This window comes from Micropterus dolomieu, linkage group LG01 (assembly GCF_021292245.1).
Source record: "Micropterus dolomieu isolate WLL.071019.BEF.003 ecotype Adirondacks linkage group LG01, ASM2129224v1, whole genome shotgun sequence".
NCBI lineage: Eukaryota > Metazoa > Chordata > Actinopteri > Centrarchiformes > Centrarchidae > Micropterus > Micropterus dolomieu.
The window spans coordinates 9,546,899-9,571,881 of record NC_060150.1 but is presented as its reverse complement, the minus strand read 5'-3'; the positions used below and the strand labels follow the sequence as shown (position 1 = coordinate 9,571,881).

The 24,983-nt window shown below is 39.9% G+C and overlaps 1 protein-coding gene across 2 annotated transcripts in view; it reads left to right on the top strand.

The window, feature by feature from the left end:
* LOC123974820 (E3 ubiquitin-protein ligase Midline-1-like) overlaps positions 1-24,983 on the top strand; it is a 65,560-nt gene that overhangs the window by 38,392 nt on the left and 2,185 nt on the right. For both annotated transcript variants that reach the window (XM_046055755.1, XM_046055764.1), the window contains exons 3-9: positions 11,086-11,181; positions 17,009-17,116; positions 18,968-19,116; positions 19,688-19,815; positions 21,062-21,205; positions 24,300-24,461; positions 24,647-24,854. In XM_046055755.1, coding sequence (XP_045911711.1) covers positions 11,086-11,181; positions 17,009-17,116; positions 18,968-19,116; positions 19,688-19,815; positions 21,062-21,205; positions 24,300-24,461; positions 24,647-24,854 — 995 coding nt within the window. The remainder of the gene's footprint in view (positions 1-11,085; positions 11,182-17,008; positions 17,117-18,967; positions 19,117-19,687; positions 19,816-21,061; positions 21,206-24,299; positions 24,462-24,646; positions 24,855-24,983) is intronic.

Below are 24,983 nucleotides of genomic sequence, written 5' to 3'. Positions count from 1 at the left end.
CTCATGATTCTCATTTGCTCTGACATGCACTGTGAGCTGTAAGGTCTTATATAGACAGGTGTGTGGCTTTCCTAATCAAGTCCAATCAGTATAATCAAACACAGCTGGACTCAAATGAAGGTGTAGAACCATCTCAAGGATGATCAGAAGAAATAGACAGCACCTGAGTTAAATATGAGTGTCACGGCAAAGGGTCTGAATACTTATGACCATGTGATATTTCAGTTTTTCTTTTTTAATAAATTTGCAAAAATTTCTACATTTCTGTTTTTTTCTGTCAAGATGGGGTGCTGAGTGTACATTACTGAGAAATAAAATGAACTTTTTTGATTTTTGGAAAATGGCTGCAATGAAACAAAGAGTGAAAAATTTAAAGGGGTCTGAATACTTTCCGTACCCACTGTATATACTCATATCTCTTGGTGCCAGTTATGTAACCCCTAACATGCAGCAGATGCAGTTTTATCAGGGCCAAACTTGACCGTGCGGATGAAAACAAATTCGACGTTTTCTTCAGGTTCAGGAACAGCGTCGATAAACTCATCCAACAAAAACATTTTTTCGACCATGCTGATTATCCCACACATCGGTTACACATTACAGATTTACTCGGCAAACAATGAGCGAGAAAATACATCTCACTTTTCCAAGGCGTCATTTACCCAGGGAACAGTTTCAGCAATACCCTACTACACACTCACTTGGAAAGTGTTTATTCAGCCTTGCCAAGTGTCTGTAAATGAAATGCCATGGTGTGACTCCTATGAGAAACAGGTTTTTCCTTACCGGAGGTTTGAAACACATGTTCAAGTGTGAAGTTGTTGGTAATACGTCCTCAGAGAAGAGGCATGCCTTTAGTGATGTGATGGAAGAAACTGAATTACAACAGCTGATTCCAAGGCGCAGTACTGTTGGAAGGAACGGTACTGATACTCTGATGGAACGTAAGTGCTCACGCAGCTGTGTAAAATGCCTCCTTTTTTGACATACCAAACCTAAGATTGGTCCAGTTAGACGGAGGAAGTGAACTGAAGAGAGGCATGTCTGTTTTAGAATAAAAGTTAATTTTAAGTCACACAATGAACTAAATCCTCTGTGGAGTCCAGTGGTCCCAAAACTCATTGATTATTATTTCTCTGGGGCCATCTTTAATTGGCTTGATGCCACTAACACATCATGCCCTGTATTATTATGGGCCTTCTACTGGTTTTCTGTCATTCTGCTTCCAGTGATGTCCTTTATCTTCACAATTGATGCGTGTCTGTACCTTCTCATCTTGCGTGTTTCAGCTAATTTAAGCAGAGGAGAGTAATTAGTAGGAGGGCTACAGGTCAGTGCATCATCTAATTATTATGCTTCTCTTTCTCCCCCTCTCCCTCCATTCAACCGGAGACAACGTAGCATAGCACAGGTCAGCGAACCCAGCACTTTGTCATACAGGCTAATTATCTGCTATAACATGAGAAACAAAGGGATAGCAGATTTCTCCTTGCTCTGACATGCTCACAGGTTGCAAAATATTGCCCATGTAAGAAAAGGAGATCTCTTGGATGCATTATATGCATAAATGACTAGAATCTCTGTTGCATACTCCATGTGCATTAGGTAATATGTGTAGGTCCACCCCTGAAGGAATCCTTAAAGTAGAATTCATCTCAGCATGAAAGTTTGCATGAGAGGGTGTGAAGCACAGGTGCAAGTAGCATGTTATTTACCCTTTGCAGCTGCTGGACCTAGAACATGCGTTTGAAATAAAGCAGCTGGGTGTTAAAGGGTTTGGGAGAATGTCCATATGAATTGCGGAGAAACATTATGAGTTTATCATTCTGCAGTATCTACTAATCGACGATTAGTAATGAGAGATTACCGTTGCCCTTACTGCTCTCAGAGACCACCAACAAGACAGCTAAAGAAAGAGAGATATAGGGAATATTAACATTTGGTTTATGCCGCGATGTTGTGAGGATCCCGTTTCCTTCTTTTTGTAAAATCATATCTCCATTCGTGCCTACTCGACCCTTTAATCTTACGTAAAGTGTACTAACTCCAAGTCCAAAAACAAGGTAACTGACAATGTGCGGGTATTTGAGTGGAGGTAGTGGGTCTGGGTATGCAATCCAGTCTTGGGCTGCCATATTTATCTAGGTTGTGTCAAGGCTAGCTGGTGAGATAGCCACAGCTAGCCTTAGCTAAAGCTAAAACTAAGTGTAGCTACTAATTGATTTTTGCCTTCATCGATAATTAAATAAATAATCTTTTTTCCTGACATATTAAGTGTATTGAAGTTTTTATAACAGAATGAGATAGCAACTAAATCCTTTCATGATGGAGAAAACCCAGCTACACTCTGCCAAAGCTAAGTAGCTTAGCAGAGTAGCAGTCGGTGCTGTTTCCACATTTGATTCTTGTGGAATCAATGTGATTTGCTGGTTAAGCTACTTTAAATCATATACTTAAATATACAAGATTGTATATTTATTTATGAAACTGATTTCTCTATAGTAGTAGTTTGTGTTCTTTAGCTTTCTTGTGTATTATAACTAGCTTGTTTAAGAAAATAGAATGCAGTATATATATTAGGTATTACTTAGGCCTAGGTTGTTGTAATCCCCTCTAAAAGGCATAAAATCAATGCGTTACAACCCTTCTGTGTCACAGTTTGCTGACCAGCACTAAAACTTTGAACTATTTCTTCTAAACTTCACTGCCTCTGCTCTCTGCCTTTGTAGGGCAGTGCTGTTCATGTCACATTTACTTCTAAAAGTCAACTTTTCTTTTAACCTTGACTATGATCTTCCCCTGCGTAAATAAAGTACATTTTGTGTTGAAATCAAACTTTAACCAGATTATTGGCAGATCAGAAAACAGCTATATTATTTTTCTATGGCATAAATATGCACTCTGTAAGGCTCTGGCATCAGATCAGAAAACACTCATGTAGGTTGTTCAGAAATGCAATGACAAACAACACATTTTGATGGGAAATCAAAGCACGGATGACTGCTTCATAACTTTTGAGCATGCTCTCTCTGTCTCTCTTACACAAACACATGCACACATATCTGCAAACACATACACTAGAGACCCCCCATGTGCCCTTTACCCTCAAACTAATCTGAAGATAGACACAGGCAGCAACTCCTTACACAGAAAACAAATGTGCCTTTTCTGCAGAAAGACAGAGGAGATTTGACCACCTGTTAACCCCTTAAAACCCTCACGCCAGCCACCTGGCACATGACATGAGTTGTATACCAACCACGAGAGACCCTTTTAGCCATGAGCCAATCTCCCATAGAATCTAGGCTGAGCATTAATGGGAAGGATGCACATTCAAGATATGATATGATATTAAAGCAGTTGATATTAAAACAGTGAGGCTTTAAATATATCTCAGCCTCAGGCTAAATTAAGTTTCAAAGTAGAAGCCTAAATTTTGTACATGCCAGTAAACATTTTGTTTTTCTTTTTTTTATCTGTGCATGAGATTTTGTGGCACACACGGTAAAAGCCTAAAGTAAACCCAAACATTACATAATCAAACAAATCCTGACAGAAACAGTAATCTCATCTTCAGTTATGATTATATAAAAGAAGTAAATAATCAACTGCTAATGTAATCTTTTTATGCCTTTATAAAAATGTCAGTTTTAATTGAAATAATTCCTCAATCATTCCTTCCATTCCTTGTTTTGGTCATATTTTCCAGACCATTTTATGCATATCACTTTTTGTCCTGATCCGCTGAAATTTGAGATCTCCCCACTCAGCGCAAGGGGAAAAAAAGAATATCTGATGATTGGAATGGTTTCCTTTTTTCAGAGGCAGTGGTGGTGTGTCTGATAAGAGCTATGGAGGTTATTATAGGAACACCCATCCTTTTTCAGAGATAAAATTACCCCCGTCACAGGAAATTGACTGAGAAGGCAGCTGGAAATAGCTTCTAAAGTCCTTGGCTCTGGGTCTGAGGAGAAAGAACCTTGAGTATAAAAGATAAGCACTGCTGTGTGCATATGTGTGTTTGTGCTAGCTTTAGTTTTAAATCATTACTGTGTTTCTGTAGTGATCAGTTTGGTTTAATCAGCGGCCCTTTAGTGTTGAAACAACATACTTTAGGTTGTCAGGTGCCTACATGCACAATAAAACATGAACAGACACAAAACTCAACATTTGATTTACAGCCTTGCTGATAAGTACAATATTTGCCATTAGTCCTCCAGTTGTCTCATTCCTCTTTTCTACTGGGAAAACATGTGCTTACTTCCTTAATATAGTCCATGCTGTGTTCACAATTTTTTACTTTAAATTTCAATATTGACTTTGACAAACTTCCTTTTAAAGTTAATCATTAAAGAGTAATGCCAACTAAATATCTTGTTCTTGATCTCTTAAGGTGTCGGGAGTGAGGTTTACTCACTGCACAGCCTCGAGGGCTTCTGTCACATCAGTACATTGTGACATTACAGCCATGTGTGCAAGGTGTGGTCAGACTTGCTCAGAGAAAGCAGTGAAAAGTAGCTTTTCAGCCTGGTATTAAGTTTAAAGTTTATAAATAAAGTTAGTTCCCACCACTTCCCTAAGCAAATATCTATAAATAGAAGCTAAAGCATCACTTTCTTTACCAGCTAGTGGCAAATCTGTCATTTGGTGCTGGGCACATAGCGCACAGTGGTTTTTTGAGGGTTTTTTCACTTAAAACAGCTGTCTGCTGCTGTTATACAGGGTTGATAAGAGCGGCGAGAGTGAACCATAGAGTAGAGTAGAGTTGCAGGCTCAAAAAGCAAAACAATAAGGTGAACGTTCTCTGCGGGTTCAACACTATGAGAAACAGCTTTCACATACAATGTGATATATTGTTAATATACAAATCTTGATTATAGCTGCTTTAAGGATGCTAATTTAGTGGCTGGATCAGGCAAAGTCTTTCATTCGAAACCAAAGGCTTGTTCCACTTCAAAGGCTAGCGTTTGAAGTGGAACAGGAATAGCGTTATATTTACCAGATATTTGTGTTTAGGGTCACTGGTAAATATATTACGTTTGTAATAGAAGCCGGTCTCAAACAAAGAGACCTGGTTGTCTAAATAAAAGATATTATTTGAGAATTTACAGTTCATTGTGAAGCGCTCACTGTCTACTTTCTTTCCTTCTGTACTGAATGTTCCTTTTGCTTGGGGCCTTTTTGTCTCTCAGTCAAACAAACTCTCCATCCCTTCCCAATTTCCCCCAGTACAATGTTCCTTCCTTGCTGTGTTTTCTTTTTTTTTCTGTGTTGTGTTTTTCTCTTCAGTCAGGGCTACATTTTTTCCTGCAGGAGTCATCTCTGTTTCTCTCGGACTGATACAAACACACACACACACAGTTTCCAATTTACAGAGGAGCTCACTGGTACAAAACTGGCAAACACACCGGTGTCCTCAATCAAATACAGACCACCCAATACAATGATGACTTAGCAATAAGAGAATACAGTGTAGGTGTGTGTAAAGATGGGTGGACACACTGTGAAGCGCAGCTGTAAACAATAAATGATGAATCCTTTCCAATCTCTTTAATTTTGGTCTTGCTGTTCAACTGTCCACCTTTGTTCTCTCTGTATTTGTCTCAGTGTTTCGGTCTCTGAGACTAAGGTTTCTCTGATTATATGTTTTCTTTCTCTCTCTCTCTCTCTCTCTCTCTCTCTCTCTCTCTCTCTCTCTCTCTCTCTCTCTCTCTCTTACACACACACACACATATACTGTATATGAGCAACAGTTCTGGTGGTTCGGTGAGGATTCCTGAGAACACAATCCCGCTCAGTGTCACAGTAAATCTTGAAAACACGAAGCTCCTCTGACGTTTTCAGTTCACTTGCCTACCTGTCTCCATCTGTAGTTGAGTGTGTGATCCCCTTGCATACGTTCTTAGCTTATCAGCACTGCTTCAGGGTGATTTAGCTCACTCATAGCTTACACCCACAGTTGCTCTTGCATACATGAACAGTACATTCACCAGTGACAGTCGGTTTGCACATTTAGATCGAAATGGTACAAAACATCCAGAAACGAATAAACAAACAAAAGTGATACAGTGCGGAATACAGAGCCTTATAACTTTTGTTGTGAAGCTGACAGGTTAGATGTTAGGTGAGAGTGGATTCTTGTTGCAGAAGAACAGCTTCCTGCTGATTGAGAGCATATACTGTGGAAGGAACCAGCTTTCTTTCAAACAAAACCCTCTAAAAAAAACTGGGTCTGACTCTGTCAGCTGACCACACTTTAAATATATGTTATTTTTAGAAGTATATTTACATTTCAAGCAATTTCACCACTCGCCCCATCTACGCAGATGAGGGAGGATTTTGTGTGCTTCCAAGGACATGAACGTCAATGTGTGGATTAGAGACGGACCAACCTGCCATTATTATGATTTCTTTTGTAGAGGTAAGGCGTGGAAGGCTATCCCGAGAAATATATTTTTATGCATATGTTTCATTAAAGGGTTTTTGTGGGATTCCATTACTTAAAAAAATAACTCAACACCAGTGAAAATCTTGTTTTTGCTGACCTCCAGTGGTCTTCTCACCTTGTTGCAGTGATGTACAAGTGTACTCCAGGATGTGTCTGTGCATTGTGACCTGTTGGTTGTGGTGCTCCGTGACACCCAGTGATGCTGTAAACTGATTCGAAACTTTCGGCCAAACAGAACCGCAAAATACTTCTCTTCAGCCTGGAGTTAAGTTAGTCTTTAAGTGCACATTGCAGTACCACAGTGTAAAAATACATACAGTAATTGCAAATTAATTGAAATGGAAGGACATGCAAAAAGTGCTGTGAGTTCAAAACAGCACTGCTAGATTATGAGCCCATTGCCATTCTGTCCTGCAGTGTATGAGAAAAAATACTTTTTAAAAGTAAATCTGATTTTTTTTTAGCCCAGTTTATAAACGCCAGCATCTTAATGCTAATCTCAAACAAGTTATGGAATTATTGTATTTCTTATCAACACATTTGAAATACATTACTAATACTTAGAGCTCCAAATTGGAAGGGAGTTATATTTCAGCATAGCTCTTGGGGTGGCAATGCTTGTTGGTCAGTCCAGACTGACATATCTCAACAACTGTTGGATGAATGGCCGTGACTCTGGGTACTGATATCCATGTTGTGTTGTATTCTACTTTGTACTGATGAAAACACTGATGATATTTAAATTGTACAGAAATGACAACCAGTATAGTGCATATTATAAACAGTTCATGCAAAAATAATAATAAAAACTATAATAATACATTTTATTCATAGGTGCCTTTCAAAACACTCAAGGTCACCTTACAAGACAGAATGAAATAACAGTGTAGCAATAAATCAATACAATAAACAAAAACTAAATTGCAATGCATAAAATCAGTGAGGGTATATAGTCAATTAGAAAAAAAACGATTGACCAGATGAACAGTGCTGGATATGCCAGTTTAAAAAGAAGTGTTTTTAGGTAAGATTTTGAAAATGGAAAGCAAGTCAGTGTTACAGATGTCTGGTGGAAGGGAGTTCCAGAAGAGCGGTGACTGACCGCCTGAAGACTCTAAAACCCCATAGTGGTCAAACAGGCCGGAGGTGCAGTGAGGTGAATAGAAGAAAAAGACCTGAGAACACGGCTGGGTGTGTTGATATGAAGGAGGTCAGTGAGGTACAGAGGAGTTCAGCTGTTTCTTTCTTACATCTGTCAAGCACATTTTTGCTCACCCAACGCTATAGTATGACTTAACATGTTGACCTTTATATTTAATACTGACACACATATCTCTTAACGCTTTCATCCTCACAAGATGATATAGACCTTTATTCTGACACGACCCTCTGGCCAATTTACTTCACTGAACTGCTAAAGATCAAAAACAAATGCACCTCAACCATTTGGTTTTCTTTACAATGAGCATACAGTCGCACAGAGCTGCTAGCTTGGCTGTAGACTCTTGATGGGGTCTTCCATCTCTGTCTGGGCGATGTCTTGTTATAAACTAATTGTGATTAAATGTTTTCTTGTTTTTGCTACATTTTATATTCTTTGAACTTTTAATGACCAGATATTTGTCCCGTGTTGTATGATGACCCTGAGAAGACCAGCTGCATTAACATTTTATTAAAAGAGACCTATTATACTGCTTTTCCAGTCCTATATTGTAGTTCTGTAACTCCTGTATGACAGCTTTGCATGATTCAAAGTTCAAAAAAATAATTTTTCTTGTACTAACTCTTCGTGTAGGCCTTCATTTCAGCCTCTGTCTGAAACAAGCTTTAGAAGCTCCTGGTTCTTTAAGGCTCCCCCTCTCAAAGGCTGTTGTTGTCGCTGGCTGGCACTGTTCTACGTGATACCAAGCCAGACGGAGTCGGTGTTCCGTATATATGGTCATTTGCTCCCACAGCAACAGCACAGCATCAGCCTGGACCGCCCAGGTTGGTAGAAAAAGTAGTTGAAAACAGAGCGTTCAGAACAGGAGGAAAGCTGAGGTTTTTGCTCACTGGGATTTCTTTTAAATACTTTAACCTCATTATTTGAAGCTTTGGCCATGTTTAACATGAACATCCAACATTGTAACATTGTAGATAAATCATAAAATGTGGAAAAGCATAATAGGTCTACTTTAAACGATCTTAATGCAAGGTAAAAAATAAATGCAGCAGAGTGAGTAGATAGTGAACATAGAGTACAATGTTTTCCTCTGAAATGGAGTAAAGTAAATGAAGTTGGATAAAATGGAACTGCTCAAGTGAACTTGCTTTAAAATTGTACTGTACTTGTGACCATGTACTTGGTTACTCTCTGTGACTGGTTTAGTTATTGAAATGATTTAGCATCCATGCAGCTCAATGCTAAATTAATCATAACCCACTGGCTTACTAACTGTATACCTAATGTTACGTCCTAAGGTCTAGGGGTAACCTGGACACAACCTAAGGTGTGGCTCCCCACTCTTCCCACTCCCAAGTAAGGCCAGCACAAAGGGAAATTAGCATTTTTTTTATTTTTCACTCAGATATGAGCAGTGCCCAAAACACCAACAACCAAAACACTCTATGTAACCTCAAGCTTCCCTAAAGAAAATTCAAAGCTCCAACCTTCTTCGTATACCAAAAAACAGGAGGGAAAAAAAGTACAACAACTCCATTACCTCCATTACCTGCATACACTTAAACACACACACTAAGGGAGGAGAACAGGTGACAGTGCAGGGTGAGAAAGATACAAATGACCCCAGGGTCATAACACTAAAAACTCATTAGATTAACATGGTTTAGCCTAGCTGGTTCAGAGCAGAGATTAACTTTTTTTTGTCAAGGGGGGTGGTGAATATCCAGCTCAGACTGCCAAGCAGGATGACTGACAGGTGATCAACCTGATGGGTAGGACCGTTCCCCTCCCAGAGATTAATACTAGTTGGCAGCGTGCATTCTGTAGATGTGGGTTAACCCCTTCATGTCCAAATCTGACCACAAACAAACACACACACAAAGAGTAAATGTGTGTTCGCCCTTTACTTTGTATCTGCACATTCAAACAAACGGGCATGTAATACACACACATACAAAGAGGCATGGAGACTGACAGATGCTGTATGTTATTTCCTTGTGTATGTATGTCATAGTGTATTTCATGTACTGAAGATTGTGTGTGTGTGTGTGTGTGTGTGTGTGTGTACAAGCAGATATAAACTTTGCATTTGAACATGTGCTTCTTTACCGTATACTGGTATGTAGACATTATTGCGATATTTGTTTTTCTCTTTGCATTTGAAGCATGCACGCATGCATTTTGCTTCATACACCGACCTCCACGTGCCACAGATGCTGAATTATTGTCGTAATTCTTGTCCTCTTCCTCATCCTTCAAAAGGCTAAGTTTATTTTCATCGCTACGGGTGATAATAGTGACGACAGCATCACATTCCTCTCAGAGCAGACCTTCATTCTGCTTTTGCTTTTGTGTGTCATCGCCGTATTAAGGCCATCCATTAAGCCCCCAGTCCATTAACCCCCCAGTGCCCACTGTCTTTATCTGTGTTTACAGTTGTTGCTTATTTAATATTCCCTCTGATTTAAGTCTTTTTTAATCCTTAATATAACACCCGGACCGAGCTGTAAGATGTATCTAGAAACCTGTGCTTTCCCAGCAAAGCTATCTCTGACATTTGCCCCTTGCTGCTCCAATGCACCGTCACACCGTTTTTCGAGACATGCACGAAATCTCAGCATTCACAGTGCCTGAGCATAAATTCACCTGAAAAACATTTTTTGAATGGGACAGTTGAGATGTGGCATCACAGCGGCTTAAGCATGCTTGGTTTGGCAATAATATGACGGCCTTGGAACTAAAGGAGACAGCCTGTGCCCAGATGGAAAGCAGAAAAAGAGAAAAAAGAGAAAAGGGGGAGGGAAGGGGAAAAAAGAAGGGAGGAGCGTAAAGGGAAAGAGCTGACGTGCTGTCACCTGTTTGCCGGTTCGTTAGCCGAGAGCGCTGCTGTGTGCCCTCATAGGGAAAGCTTTTGATGCCTAATTTGCCGCTTGGCTGGGTTTGCGCATGGCTTGGTGCTCAGTGGAGTGGCTGTTCCAGTCACATCCTCTCCTAGAGTAGGATCCTCTGTCGGCGGCTCGGACGGGGCAGGATGAGGAGGCAGTATAGGGAAGAGGGTTATCACCCGCGCTCAGAGGTACGTGGACACTAAACGCACCTCTTCAAAAAGAAGGAGATAGCCGTGTAACTCCTGGGGATGCTTTTGAAGAAAGACGGTTGAGGGAACAGCTTCTCTTATCTGAATCTGCGCTGAGGAATCAAATGTTTGCTGATTTTTTCTACTTTTCTAGAATGTAGTTGTTTTCAGCTTGCTTTACAACTTATTTTTTGTTTTGTTGTGTAGCGCCTGAGGTTGTCTTACAACTTCTTCATCTTGTGCAAGCAGAGAAACCTAAGGGGGGGAAATCTGTAGCATTTTTATCCTCCTTTGATTTACGGCTCTGCCCTTCATGTCTGTTTCTTTGCATTTATGTCCCAACCATTTCTTTTTCATTTCTCACTCTCTCTGTTGTGTTTTTATCTGTGTTTGTTACAGCAAGCCCTGGACTCCAACCTGAGCAATTTGATCAAGAGGAACAACGAGCTGGAGTCACTTATGGGGAAGCTGATCCAGACTTGTCAACATGTAGAGGTTAGTTTCTGGAGTCCTCCGAGGTCACCACTGACCTATATATTGTGTGTGACTAGTCAAACAGCCGTTTTTTTTTTCTTTTCAAATTTAGTATATATATAGAATTTACACTGTTCACCAAATGTATAATGACACTGGACATATACAAGTTTTTTTTGGTACCCTCATATTATTGCAATAAATCTAATTTAATATTTTCACATATTTACAAAAAATTACATTAGTTTTCTATTCCCCAGGGACTGAGCCACTGACCCATCTCTAATGTGACTTGTAACATGATTTAAGAGTTAAGAGTTTCTGTAACTCAGCTTAGCATGTAGCTAAGGTTAGCAGCTAAACTAAGACTAAAGAGATTGTATGAACTAATTTTACAATTTGAAAACTCCTTGTTTTCAGATCTGAAAGAATTTGTTGATTAATCAGTTACTGGATCTGCAGATAGTCATTTTGTTATTTAAAGAAAAATGGCAACAATGACCTGATTCCAGCTTCTCAAATATGAACGTTCGTTGCTTTTAGTTTGTTTTAGGAATAGGAATAGGAATATCTTTAGGTTTTGAAGTATTGGCTGGGCAAAACATTTTAAGATGCCATCATGGGCTCTCTGACATTTTATTGACTGAACAATTAATCAATACTGAAAATAATCAGTAGTAGCTGTACTGTATTCTTTTAAGGTCAGATTTCTGATGTGAAGATGATGTTGCCAATTAAGCTGCAGAGTTAAAATGAATGTGCGCATGCAAAGATAATGCAGACAAAGAACTCATTGTGTTTTATTCATGTCTGTGTTCACTTATGGGGTATGTCAACATGGGTTTTTGCAACAATTTTTTTCTCACAAACAGCTTTATTTGTGTAGAAACTGGCACGTTTTTAGCAAATATTCATCATCTAGTTTTTGTCTATTATGTTTATTACTGTGTAATGATAATAACAATGTGTGTAAATGTCTGTGTATTTAGCTCTGCTGAAGGCAAATCTGTGCTAAGCCTGCCTGTTCATATTACGCCGGCCCACTAAGAAGCTTTAAGTAAACCAATGCCACAGGGTTAAAAAGGTACTGACATCTTAGTTGAAAAATAATGGAGAACAGCCTCTCTGCTGGGCCCTTACTGCAAGTAAAGAGGGTTGTGATTTATTAAGGAGCCTTAATTATTTTATTTTTTGCTTAAGTGCTGTGTGCATATTTTCTGAGTATGTTTTTGTGTTGCCATCACGCAAAGATGTTTTCTGTGAGCTAAGCTTGAGAGAATTTTTTTTTATGATGCAGGAATTTGAAATAGGAACAAAAACACTCTCTGAGCTGTTGAATCATCAAAAACATGACAAAAAAAGGAAACACTCCACTTTAAAAGTCTGAAATAAATAAATTATGCATATGCAAAGGGGCAAAAAAGAGCTTGACCTGTTTTTTCCTCCCAGTGCACATTGGTCACAAGTGTACAGCGATAGCACATTGTCTTTAAGTCAGAAAAGTCATCTTGCATAAGTACAAGACGCAACAAAAATATCTGTTTAACTGATGATCAAGGGCCAAAAATAAATGCATAAACTCAATAAATGAAGCTGTTTGACATGCACATTCGGCTTCCCATGAGAGGGGCAAATGTGACAGGACTAAAAAAAAAGAGGGTCACACAGGAAAAGCAGCTTTCTGAATTTTTCACATGAGATTAATTTATTCCAAAGCTTCACTGCAGATGGCTGCTAAGAGTCTCCAACAACTTTGAGACTCCAGAAAAATCTTATAATGTTCATATACACTTAGAAGAGAGAACTTGAATTGGATATGTGTTAAGATTTTCTTTAAACAAATTCAGAATGGTGTGAAAGGCAACCTTCATTAATATTCTATAAATTATCCTCCACCACCAGGGGTAATAGTGGTGTAAAGGCAAGTGGTGTTCTAAAATATATTTCAAGCTCACATTCACTACCCATGATGGAATGCTCCTGCACCACATTACGTCGAATCCCAGCGTTCGTTTTCAGCTGGCGACATGTCGACTAATAGAATCAAGACGCTGTAATTGTTGGAATCTAATGCCACACAGTATTTGCACCATTCTCTGTGCTGAACGGAGTTATCATGTTTGAATCCAAGTATAATTTAATAATCACACATAGTCAAAGAGGGGTAATTATAGGCAGTAAATTGGTTTGTTTATGAAATTAAGACAATGAATCTTGGTGAAGATAATATGCGTACTACTTTTGCAAAGAAAATTAATACTTACTGTAGCTAAAGCCACAGAAATAACTCTGATGTCTTTGTATGTATTGCCTATACAAACAGGTCAATAATTATATTAGGCATGTAAAGTTTAATGTCCCCTCCCTTTGCAGAACGTTTGGTTCATGTGCCATCTTAAAAGTTTGCATGTCCTTAAAGATTCAGTCATTTTTATCTGTGTGTGTGTGTGTTTCTGTGGTTAAATTAATCACTGAATGTCCTTACGGAGTACAATCTGTCATACTGATCATATACTCCGGAGGGCTCTGCCCACAATCATTAGATGCTCCACATATTTGCATGGCACATGATGTACTCCGGTCACAAACTCTGTGTGTCTGTGTCAGTGTGGCAGTTGTTTTTGTCTGATGAGCAATATAGAAGAGGATCACCCTTTTCACATTGAGTTCTGAGCTTCAGTGGAAACTAAACAACAATCTCAACTAAGAAAAAAAAATGACACTTCCCTTTTAGTTTAATTGTTGTTTATTAGTAGTTGGAAAGTATTCCTGACCCAAAGGCACATTACAAAACAGCAAAATCAGCAAAACCTGCTGGGGAACAAAAGAGCTGACTTCCAAAAAACATTAACTTCTATGTGTTTCCTTGTGGTCTCTATTCGGAGAAGCTTCTACCCAAAAACACCACTGGGTTTTTTTTCAGATCTGTATAAGAATGCTAATTGGTGTACAAAATGCCACAAAGATCTAACATACAGTATATACAAACTTTTCACAGTGTAAGCAGTTTTAAATCTCAAGCTTACCCAGAGCTGGCAGAATGATGTCGAAGAAACCAATTAGCAGTGTTGACAGATGCACAGGCGTTGTTAGAGTTACTCTGTACAGCAGAGCTAAGGTGTGCAGCTTAGCATGTGTTGTATAAGCACTGAGATGTAATCCGGGTGGCAAATTGTTTCTGTTGGCAAAACGATTCCAGAAAAAATCACATAAATGCTGTTTAGGAGGGCATGTTGAGGATAAGAAGTCCTTTCCAGCCTTGTTTGGAGTTTGGAGGAAATGGCAAATGACTCCCCATGATGTCATTTTTAAAACACCTGTCAACATGCCTGTGTGCAAAGGAGAGTTTATGTGTGTATAAATAATTGTGTAATCTCATGTTGGCTTGGCAACACTCACAGCAGACTTCCCTTTCATTGCTCCCTGTGCTATCGCTTTGCCACAGCAAGAAAACACTTTACAAGGCGCTGAAAGGGTCGCTAGGAAATGACCACAATGAGAAATTACACGTTATGTTAGGACCTACAGTTTTTTAATTGGACTTGGAACAACTGCTCAAGCTGTAAAGTTTCCAACAACAAAGTGAATCAAACACCTCAGAGAATGGAGCTGGATACAATTTTTCTTCTGTAGCCCCTTAATGTCAGTGCAACCCTGAATGCAAGCATCAACTAACACCTTCCAACTAAATGAAATAATTTTTCTTGCCATCAGTGGGTTTTGAGTCAAGCAGATATTTAAACCCACTACCAGAAAACTAAATATGCTTTTATATAAAGTTAAGACAGCATGATTTCAACATAAAAGTGGACAGACATATCAGAAACAAAAAATGAGCATTAGGCACAACAATTTGTCATTTTATCCCATGTAGTGTTAGTGGAACATGACCAATTCTCCTTCCATAGGACACCTTTCAAGGCCCGATGAAAAGACTAGCATGACTTCTCTTGGCTGGTTTGACAACATGATGACAAGGGGGCTGATATTCCTGATCCCAGAAGTCTGTCTCTGACCCCTCCTTGGCTATCACCTTTACACTTCAAGCAGATTGTGAAAGACCACAAACTAATATTGATTTGATTCTCGACATAGTGAGACCAAGACCATGACAACCTAATCTGCCAGAGACACTTTTGAAAGACATCCCTCCCATCCAAACCCTGCTTGTTCACCTCTCTTAATGGGTAGCATGGTGGCCCAGTGGCCAGCACTGCTGCCTTGCAGCAGAAGGTTCTGAGTTTAGACCTCATTCAGCCCAGGCCTTTCTGCACAGAGTTTGCATGTTCTCCCCGCGTTTGAGTGGGTGTCCCCGGGCACTCCGGCTTCCTCCCACCATGAAAGACATGCACGCTAAAATCCATAATTCTGCCTGTAATCATTTCGTCTTCTTCTACAACAGGAACCACAGGGGGATTCATAAGACCAAGCTGCTTATCGAGACGAGCCCCCACCCTGAATCTCGACCCCTCGGGTTCCTAGCCGCGCCGGCGACCAAACCCTAAACAACCTCCTCGACCCCTTCATCCCTCTTCTCTCGACCCCTTCATCCCTCTTCTCCCGACCCCTTCATCCTCAACCCCTTCATCCCTCAATCCTCAACCTCGTTCATCCCTCTCCCCTCGACCCCGTTCATCCCTCTCCCCTCAACCCGTTCATCCCTCTCCCCTCGACCCCTTCATCCCTCAATCCTCGACCCCTTCATCCCTCAATCCTCGACCCCTTCATCCCTCTCCCCTCGACCCCGTTCATCCCTCTCCCCTCGACCCCGTTCATCCCTCTTCTCTCGACCCCGTTCATCCCTCTTCTCTCGACCCCGTTCATCCCTCTTCTCTCGACCCCTGTTCATCCCTCTCCCCTCGACCCCTTCATCCCTCAATCCTCGACCCCTTCATCCCTCAATCCTCGACCCCGTTCATCCGTCTCCTCTCGACCCCTGTTCATCCCTCTTCTCTCAACCCCTGTTCATCCCTCTTCTCTCAACTCCTCCTTTCATAACTATTCATCATAATAAACCACTATAAAATCTAACATTGGCGTGGTCCTCGTTAATGAATATTCAGATAAGCCCAAGAGTCTCAATAAGCAGCTACAGAACTTTCTTGAAGCTAGTTGGGAGTTTACACGTTAGCCAGTATCTTTCTATAAGCTAGGTAGTTTCTACCGTCTCTCTGTATGTTAGCTAGTTTCTAACTTCTATCTAGTTTCTATTTTTTATTTTTATGTTGACTCTGGTGACTGCAGGTTAGACACTGACTATGCATAAGTACTTCATACAGCCCCACATCAAAAAAAACCAAACAGAACTATCCCTGTAAAATATAAACCTATATGAACCCAGATTATTCTTTTAAATATGATTTTCAATGGGGAATGTAAAATTCCAAATGTCTGATACCCATCTTGTCAATCAGTCAATCATCAACTTCAAAATGGATAACATGGGAATGAGGGCTACGCCTACTCCTTGTGTGCATCCAAAATCACTCCCTTGTTCACTCATTAAATAAAATGGCAGCCGGTGAATATGGTCCACTATATAGTTAATAGGGGGTGGTTTTGGACACAGACCTTGTGTCTGATTCTTTGGCATGTTGCTGAGTGTCATGTCTGCTGTCTACCTGCCAAAGGGCTTCCTGCTATTTTACTTGTCACTTGATCAGCACTCAAGCCAGTGGGAGGCAAAATGGCTGAATGTGCCTCATCTTCCTCAAGTGTTTGCTTCAGACAGGAGGGCCGGTTGATGGATGAAAATTACATCCTGTCCCTCCGCCACTAAACAGATCCCCATTCCCAGCATCCATCAGTCTCTTTGTTTATCTAATACTCTTTCTGAAATGGTTCTCAGGTGAATGCGTCCCGCCAGGAAGGCAAGCTCATGGAGGAGTGTGATGTCCTGATTGATATTATTCAACAGAGGAGGCAGATCATTGGCAGCAAGATCAAGGAGGGGAAGGTGAGGTGAACACTCAGAGGGACGAGGAGTATGATAGCGGATACCATTTATTTTCCTTTGCTGTTTTTATACCCACCTTTAACTTCATGTTCTCTCACCCTTTCTTTCTTCTGACAGATTTTTAGCCTGACAAACCGTGAATAAACTACAATTTGTCGCCCATTTTAAAACTACCCATGGGAGCACTTTTCATTTTGTTCTCCCACCACAGACAAGAAAATTTACTTTTGTTTTATTGATGCTTAACGCTAGTTTAGCCACATTTGGTAGCTATAAATTTACATCATTCCTTAATCATTAAAAATTATATTTTCTTCCATCAATGAATAATAATCATCAAGGGGCAAATAATGTCTGCACATCTAATATTCCACAGTCATATGCATTAAAAAAAACAAATCAACTCCCTTATTCCTCCAATATAGACAATGTAATGTGCAAATTTGATTCAAATCAGTATCAGGGTGACAGTTTGGATTGCTACAGTTGATTGCTAATGTCATCGCCTTCATTCATCATTAGTTCAACACATGCATCCACTGAAAACATGCAGAGCTGCTATCATGACTATCATGACCCCATTTTGTGTCAAATGGAATACTCTACTACTGCCACATGACCTGATCCTTATATCGTGGACAGGCATTTGTTGCCTGAAATGCAAACCCTTCAACACATTCTGAACAGATGGGGAAAACAGTCCGACTGGCCAAAAGCAGATCCCAGAGCATATGGAAGTGCACGTTTATTTGTGCTCTAAACCCGGATGATTTTTTAAAGCTGTATCTAATGAGGCCTGGAACCCACTAGAGATTTATTTTTCATCATGCTTTTAACTTTTAGGATAGCATCACAGAAGATGCAGAAATGGGTACGGACATAATTATTTTTAGGGCAACAGATTTCTAGAAAATTGCTTTGATGGAGTACTAGATCATGATCAATGGCATTTTTTCCTAAACCAACTTTCTGCTGTTAGTTTGCCTGTTTTGCTTACTTCCTTGTCCTTATTTTTTAACGTGATGATAACTTTGCATATTTCAATAGATTTGGACTGAGATTACAGTGTTTGGGGTTCTTTACAAGCCAAACTGCTGATGAAATGTCCTTTAACCTCAATCCAGCCACTGACCTCAATCTGTCTCTTAAAATCTCTGCTCACACTGTAGGGAGAGCGAATAGATCTGAGGGGCAAATGAGGGGAAATGAAATCCCACATTTGCACGCAATAGAAGCACTGACACGCCTAGAAAATGTAGTATTTGCAGGGACATGGTAGAAGCTTAACTGATGTCGATTCAAACATTTTTGTCATGCCTTTTTGTCTGTTTCTTGTTTATTCAACTTTCGTATGGAGCTTAGTTGTGCAATCACACCCATGGTTGGTTTTAGTTGATCTTTAACATACGGAAAGAGTTAACCTTTATATTCACAGTTACAAAAGAAAGAGGGCTTCAAAACAAAACCTCATAGGACAAGAAACAAGTAGAGAGGTCAAAACAGCTTCCAGTCCCTGTAAGCTAAGCATGATGGACACATGCATGCCCTTTGCTATAAATTACTGTCCTTGATGTTCATAACAATTAAGAAAACAGGAAGGAAATAGCTGACAATGTGCATCAGTCAACCATTGATTTGACCTTTTCTGGTACGAGAGACCATGAAATGTTAACATCAATCTTCTTGTAACAATAAAACCCCATATTTTGGGGGTAATTTCTTGTCATCAGCTCTGCTTATGTTCTCATTCCTAATGATCCGCAACATCTTAACCTGGATGAGGGCATTTTTATGCATTCTTGCAGTAGCACCGGGACTTTAAGAGCTCTTTGCATTTTGCATTCTTTTCAGGCACAAAGGCTTCGGAAGCTCGCCCAACAGATCTCCAATTGCAAGCAATGCATCGAGAGGTCCTCAGCCCTCATTACACAGGCCGATCAGACGCTGAAAGAAACCGATCACGCTCGCTTCCTGCAGACTGCCAAGAGCATCAACGAGAGGTCGGTCACAGCCCACACACTAGCCACACATGTTGGAATTATTCAGCATAGCAAACTAAGGTCTAGCTTTAGGGAAAGGGCAAAGAGTGCACTCACAAATGTTTAGAAACAATTTGAGAACTTTGTGTGCTTAGCTTCCCCAACAGCAAAGACAAGTAGAGAGGGAATTCATCTTTTATTTAGCCTCACCCTGCTTAAGCTTTCTGACTAATTGATTTGGCAATCGAGAACAAAACCACTATCCTGTAGTCCTTCAAACAAAAGTAGTGTTTCAATCAGAATATAATCTGAACAGCCTCAATAACCAGTGGGCTGATTTTATTCTGATTCAGTATTTTTAATTTACAGTTAGGGGGCAGTTTATATTTATATACATATTTTATATCTGTGCTCTTCTATCAGCTCATCTGATCTGGTGCAAAATGCTAAAATTCCTTTGTTCTACATCTTGGATAACTTATAAATTCTAAAATATAAATATATGTAAAATATATGTTCCTCATTTCTTCTTTTATTTTAAAGATAATATTAAGTATGAAAACCTGTTCAATTTTGATTGGTATTGATCCAGGGTTTCCATGGCAACTGCATCAACCCAAGTGCTGATTCCTGAGATACACCTAACGGACACCTTCGATACTTTTGCCCTGGACTTCGCCCGGGAGAAGAAGTTGCTGGAGAATCTGGATTACCTTACTGGTAAACCTTCATGTTTTTATTAAAGTCTTTCCGTTCAGACTGACATGTATCGATGAACTAAAATCACTTTATCCATTGAACTGTTTCAGCCCACTGTATTAAATTCAGAGGACTTATTTGTAGTCAAAATCAGTAGGCATTTCCATTCACATGCACCATAATCGCTTGATATTCACTTTCCTTGTGGTTAAACTCACAAACTAAATGCCCCTTTTTTTCGCTCTACAGTCTTACACTCAGTTCCTCACTGACATGAAACCAAACGTTGCCTTTAATTACGAATCTATTTTAGCTGTATATTCAGATTTTGTTATTTAAAAAAATAAATCTTTTGAAGTCTCTGCTGTCCCCAAGCACTGCGTTTGAAGGAACATGCCCCAGCCTATTAACTCCTAAATTAATTTTCAACATTAATTTCCGATGTCCCATTTGCAGCATCCGATCAAAATGTCACCGCATGAATTATGAGCACGCTGGGGACAAAAACAAGGCATCATGTGTAGTGGATTTGAAGGTCTGTGAAAATGGCTGGCTCGTATTTATTCTCTGCGATGCATGAGGGCTTCGCTGGAGGGCCTTTTCACTAAGTGAATCAGTCTGAATCACTCCACTATGTGTAGCCACTCATGACAGAAGGCTCTGGAGAGAGAGAGAATGACAGACACAGAAAGAGATAGGAAGTGGCTTTAAAATCAATTTAAGCTGTGCCTTTATATCTTTATTTCTTACCTCAGTCCATTCTCTTTCTACTAAAGGCCTCATGGTTTGAACAGAAGAAAAGTTTGTTTTATTTATTTCAACAAAAACAACTATAAACTAATGAAGTGCACATGAAGCAATAAATGAGTGTAAACCAATCTAGCGTCTCCGGTTAGGTAACGACTCACATTTGTTACCTCTAAAAGGATTTGATGTGATATTTACTCTTGCCGCTGTGTTAATGTGACCTGCTTTTTCTCTGAATATTTTATATTTCTCTCCCGCATTGCTTTCAATGCTCAACCTACCACTCTAGTGGAAAGAACATCTTCAATCCTGTGTGTAATGAAGCCTTTACACTCCTAAAATGAACCAAATGAGCACGCAGGGGGTTAATTGGGGCTATTCTTTGTTGTAACAACAGGCAGGCTTTGAGTGTGTTATCATTTTGGAAAATTACTAATGTAATTTGCAACTATATTCAATTGGAATATAGTATTAGAGCTAGAAATCTTGTTGACATTTGTTTTGTTTTTTCATTCTACAGCTCCAAGTGCTCCTAACATAAGGGAGGAGTTGTGCACAGCTTCTTACGATACTATCGCTGTCCACTGGACATCTGATGATGAATTCACAGTGGTGTCCTATGAGCTCCAGTACGCCATCTTCACTGGACAGTCTAACATTGCCAGTAAGTTATGTGTGGCTGCAAAAAAAGCTTGAATCAGATAAGAAATATTTTTGGAAACTGTATTATGAACCTTATAAAATCGTAGCTACGGCCCTGGTCATTGTCACACATCCTGCATGCAAACATTTGCAATGGATTTGTTATGCACACTTACATTCAAAGTGCTCTACTGGTGGCTGCTAGCACCCCTACGGCAGCTGGGAGTAGAAGTGCTTACCTAAAAGCTGAGATAGCGGTACGGTAGAAGTGGAACTTCCTAAAGTGAAGCCTCTAGCCTTTATGCTACTATCACCCACAGATGTTGTCACACATCAAATGACTGTAGCTTGTGAAGGATGGAAGGGGAATAAGATTGTATGATAGTGCAGCACAGAATTCACATTTTGTGTGGAGCACTCAGTAAAAGACTTCAGTGGCTCTATACATGCAAGACGTTTAGATTTAAGCAGCGCTGAAGGAGTGAGATGTCGTAGTAAGAGATATGACAGCTGTAAATTGAATCAGCATCCCAGACGCACAATTAGTGACACCAAGTCTTGTAGAACAACAACAGACATACAGTATAAACTGACATACACACTGACTCCCACACAAGACCCTGAAAATCCTGAGCACACTCGAGTGAACAACAACTACAAGGAAGAAAATGGGGTCAGGGCATCTGAGCTCCTCTGCTCCCTTTCAATCAAATTGCCTTTGCTCTGTCTGTTTTCATCTCTTCTATTTTGAAGTCTTTTTTTCCAGTTTCAAACTGCCTTCCTTTCCTCCTTTTCATCCTTCCTTTCTCTTTCCTTCTGCTTCAACTCTGTATGCGCAGCGATTCCTTCCCTTCTATTTCGTTCTTCCCATCTTCTCGAGGTTGCACCTTTGTTACTTTACAGTTTAAAGCAGGTTGGGAACCGACAGCCATTAAACTAATGTGACATTTATTTCCCTCTTTCTTTCCCCTTTTGCTTTCACATCCCTGTCTCCGTCTGTTCACTAAGATGCTGTGATTTTTCTCACCTCCTGTTTTCACATCCGATAATGTCAGAGGTGTTGCTGTTGGCATCAAAGCCACATGCCAGAAAATTCCCCCTGGAGCAATTCAGTTGAGTCACTGTGCAAGAAGTGGAAGTTGTTTAATGTTAATTTAATAAAATACCAAAACAACATCCTTAACTCCAATGCGTAATAGTTCAGTACAGCCTTCTGATTTGGATTTCCTGTGGGAAATGTGTCTTAACATGATAGTGACAGAACTCTCTCTCTTTCCTATCTGTTGTTTCCGTTTGATATGCACAGGACTACAAGCTTTATCGAATAAATGTGTTTGATTGTAGTAAATGTATTTGCTTTGAGTCTGAAAGTGTATAACAGCTGGAATGGAGGCATTTGTTCCAAAAGTAGTTGTAGTAACACTTGACTTGACCTATACAATGTTACGCTCTAAACATAATGTCCTCATTTATGTTGTGGTTGGTTAGAACAAAAATAAAAATTGGATTTTAATATTTTCTTGGGTTATCTAAAGTTATAATTAGTCTCTTCCTTTTCTTCTCTAAGATTTTATTACGTTAATGAATGCATTTGCATTGTAATTGCCTCTGTATATAGATCCACTTTTCTCGCTGGAGATTCAAATTGTGCAACTACACACAAAGGATTTACATGAAAGGATGCAGGTGTGGACTGAACATGATACTTTAAATGTATCTCTGTTTTGCTATTTTTCTGTACATTTACTGTTAATATTTAGTTTAACCACACCAAATGACATAATTTCCGTTGTTTTTCCTTCATCATCATAATGAAGCTTATGAGAAATGCTGATACCAAGATGTCTAGCTGTGGCTATCTCACCAGCTAGCTTTCACTTGATATAGCACTCTTGTTTTACCTGTAGCTTGCTGTCTCCCTATGGCAAAAACAAAAGTGTGCAAGCGAGTTTGCAGTTTGGTTATTAGCTATTTTGTAGTTAGTTTTGCAGATTTTACACACTGTTTTCACAGAAGTGATACAATTCTATGCATAATCATTTTCATATGGTAAAACAAATGTCAGGCTGTCTTTTGATTTTGTACAGCAGAAAAGTAGGAACTAGCACACATTCCATGTAATGTGCAAGACACCATGACTTCAGTATAAGCATGTTGGACAACACTGCTGACTGTTTTCCTTACGTTTCCTCTCAGCCCATAATTTGTTTGGCTGCACTGTAAATAGGTTGCTCTTCTTCTGTTGCATTTCTGATGGAGTATAGCCCCTCCAGGTGTGTTTGCTGCCCCCTGTGGTCAGTACACACATCCTGTTACCACCAGCGACCACATGTGTTGCCAAATCAACCAGGGCTTCTTTCTATTCATTTTCTCTTTGGGTTGGTAATCGGTCAAAGTGGCAGGTCAACAGGATAATTTGGAATACTGAACATGGTGATAGTACTTTATATGACATTGCAACATTAAAAGGGTGCTCATAAGATTGTTTTCACTTGTGGGTGGCCAACAAAGAGCAACAGTATAGTGGTAACTTCCTACGTAAATTCTTCAGGCCAACAAAGCTGTGACACGGAGGGGAAATATACACGCTTGCCTTAGGAGGTGGTGCTGCAGCAGTGAAGCACCATTGAATAAAAAAAACACCAAAGACACACACCAAGAAGAGAGAGCATAGTGCAACTACGAAGCCAACGAGGTGTGAATGGTTTCCTCTTGTGCCTTTTCACACCCTCTCACCTGTTCCCACTGCCACAGGCTCACACACAACCAATCATTTAGTACACTATCCTTTCACACAGCTGTACATCTCTCCTCTCCAGGAAACTTTGAAGTAAATAGTTTTTCTCCTGTTAGGGTGTTGTTTTTCTTGTGCTGCAAGTGCCTGCAGTCATCATTAAATATAGTTCCCCCATATTTCATATTCTTCTCAGGCTTTGCACTTTAAATAAAGTACATCAAATGTGTTGTAACTGCTGAAATGCATTTTTTAGGAACCTTAAACAACTGAACACATGAATCATATCTCATTGAATTAACTGACTGTATAATGGATCATTCCCTCCTTCTCATCTCTGCCTTTGTCTCCTTATCTTGCCCTCCTTTCCCTCTCCTCCCAGGTCTGTGTAACTCATTGGAGAGCTGGATGATTGTTCCCAACATCAAGCAGAACCACTACACGGTGCACGGTCTGCAGAGTGGCACCAAGTATATCTTTGTTGTCAAGGCCATTAACCAAGCGGGAAGCAGGAGCAGTGAACCAGGGACTCTGAAGACCAACAGTAAGCACAAGACTGAAAAAGAACACTCTATAAAGGATTGATACAGAAATAGCTTTATTATTTTCTTTCTAATATGATATTCAGTTAACTGAAAATAAATGAGCTGTACTGTAAAGAATGTTGCCTGTTATAGATCGCAGTCGTTTTAAAAATCATTTATTCATTCCCTCCTTCTCCTCTGAAAGGCCAGCCATTCAAGCTGGACCCCAAATCTGCCCACAAGAAGCTGAAGGTGTCCCACGATAACTTGACAGTGGAGCGTGACGAAACTACGTCCAAGAAAGGCCACAGTCAGGAGCGTTTCACCAGCCAGAGTAGCTACGGCGTGGTGGGGAACGTATACATTGACAGCGGTCGTCACTACTGGGAGGCTTTAATTGGAGGGAGCACATGGTGAGTTATACCAATCTACACATTTCTAGTTGTAATTTTGGGAGTCTGTTTGGGGGAAAAGGTTCAAGATTTGTCATTTTCACATAACAGAATCTTCCACCCCCCCGCCCCACCCCCCCCGCACGCTGT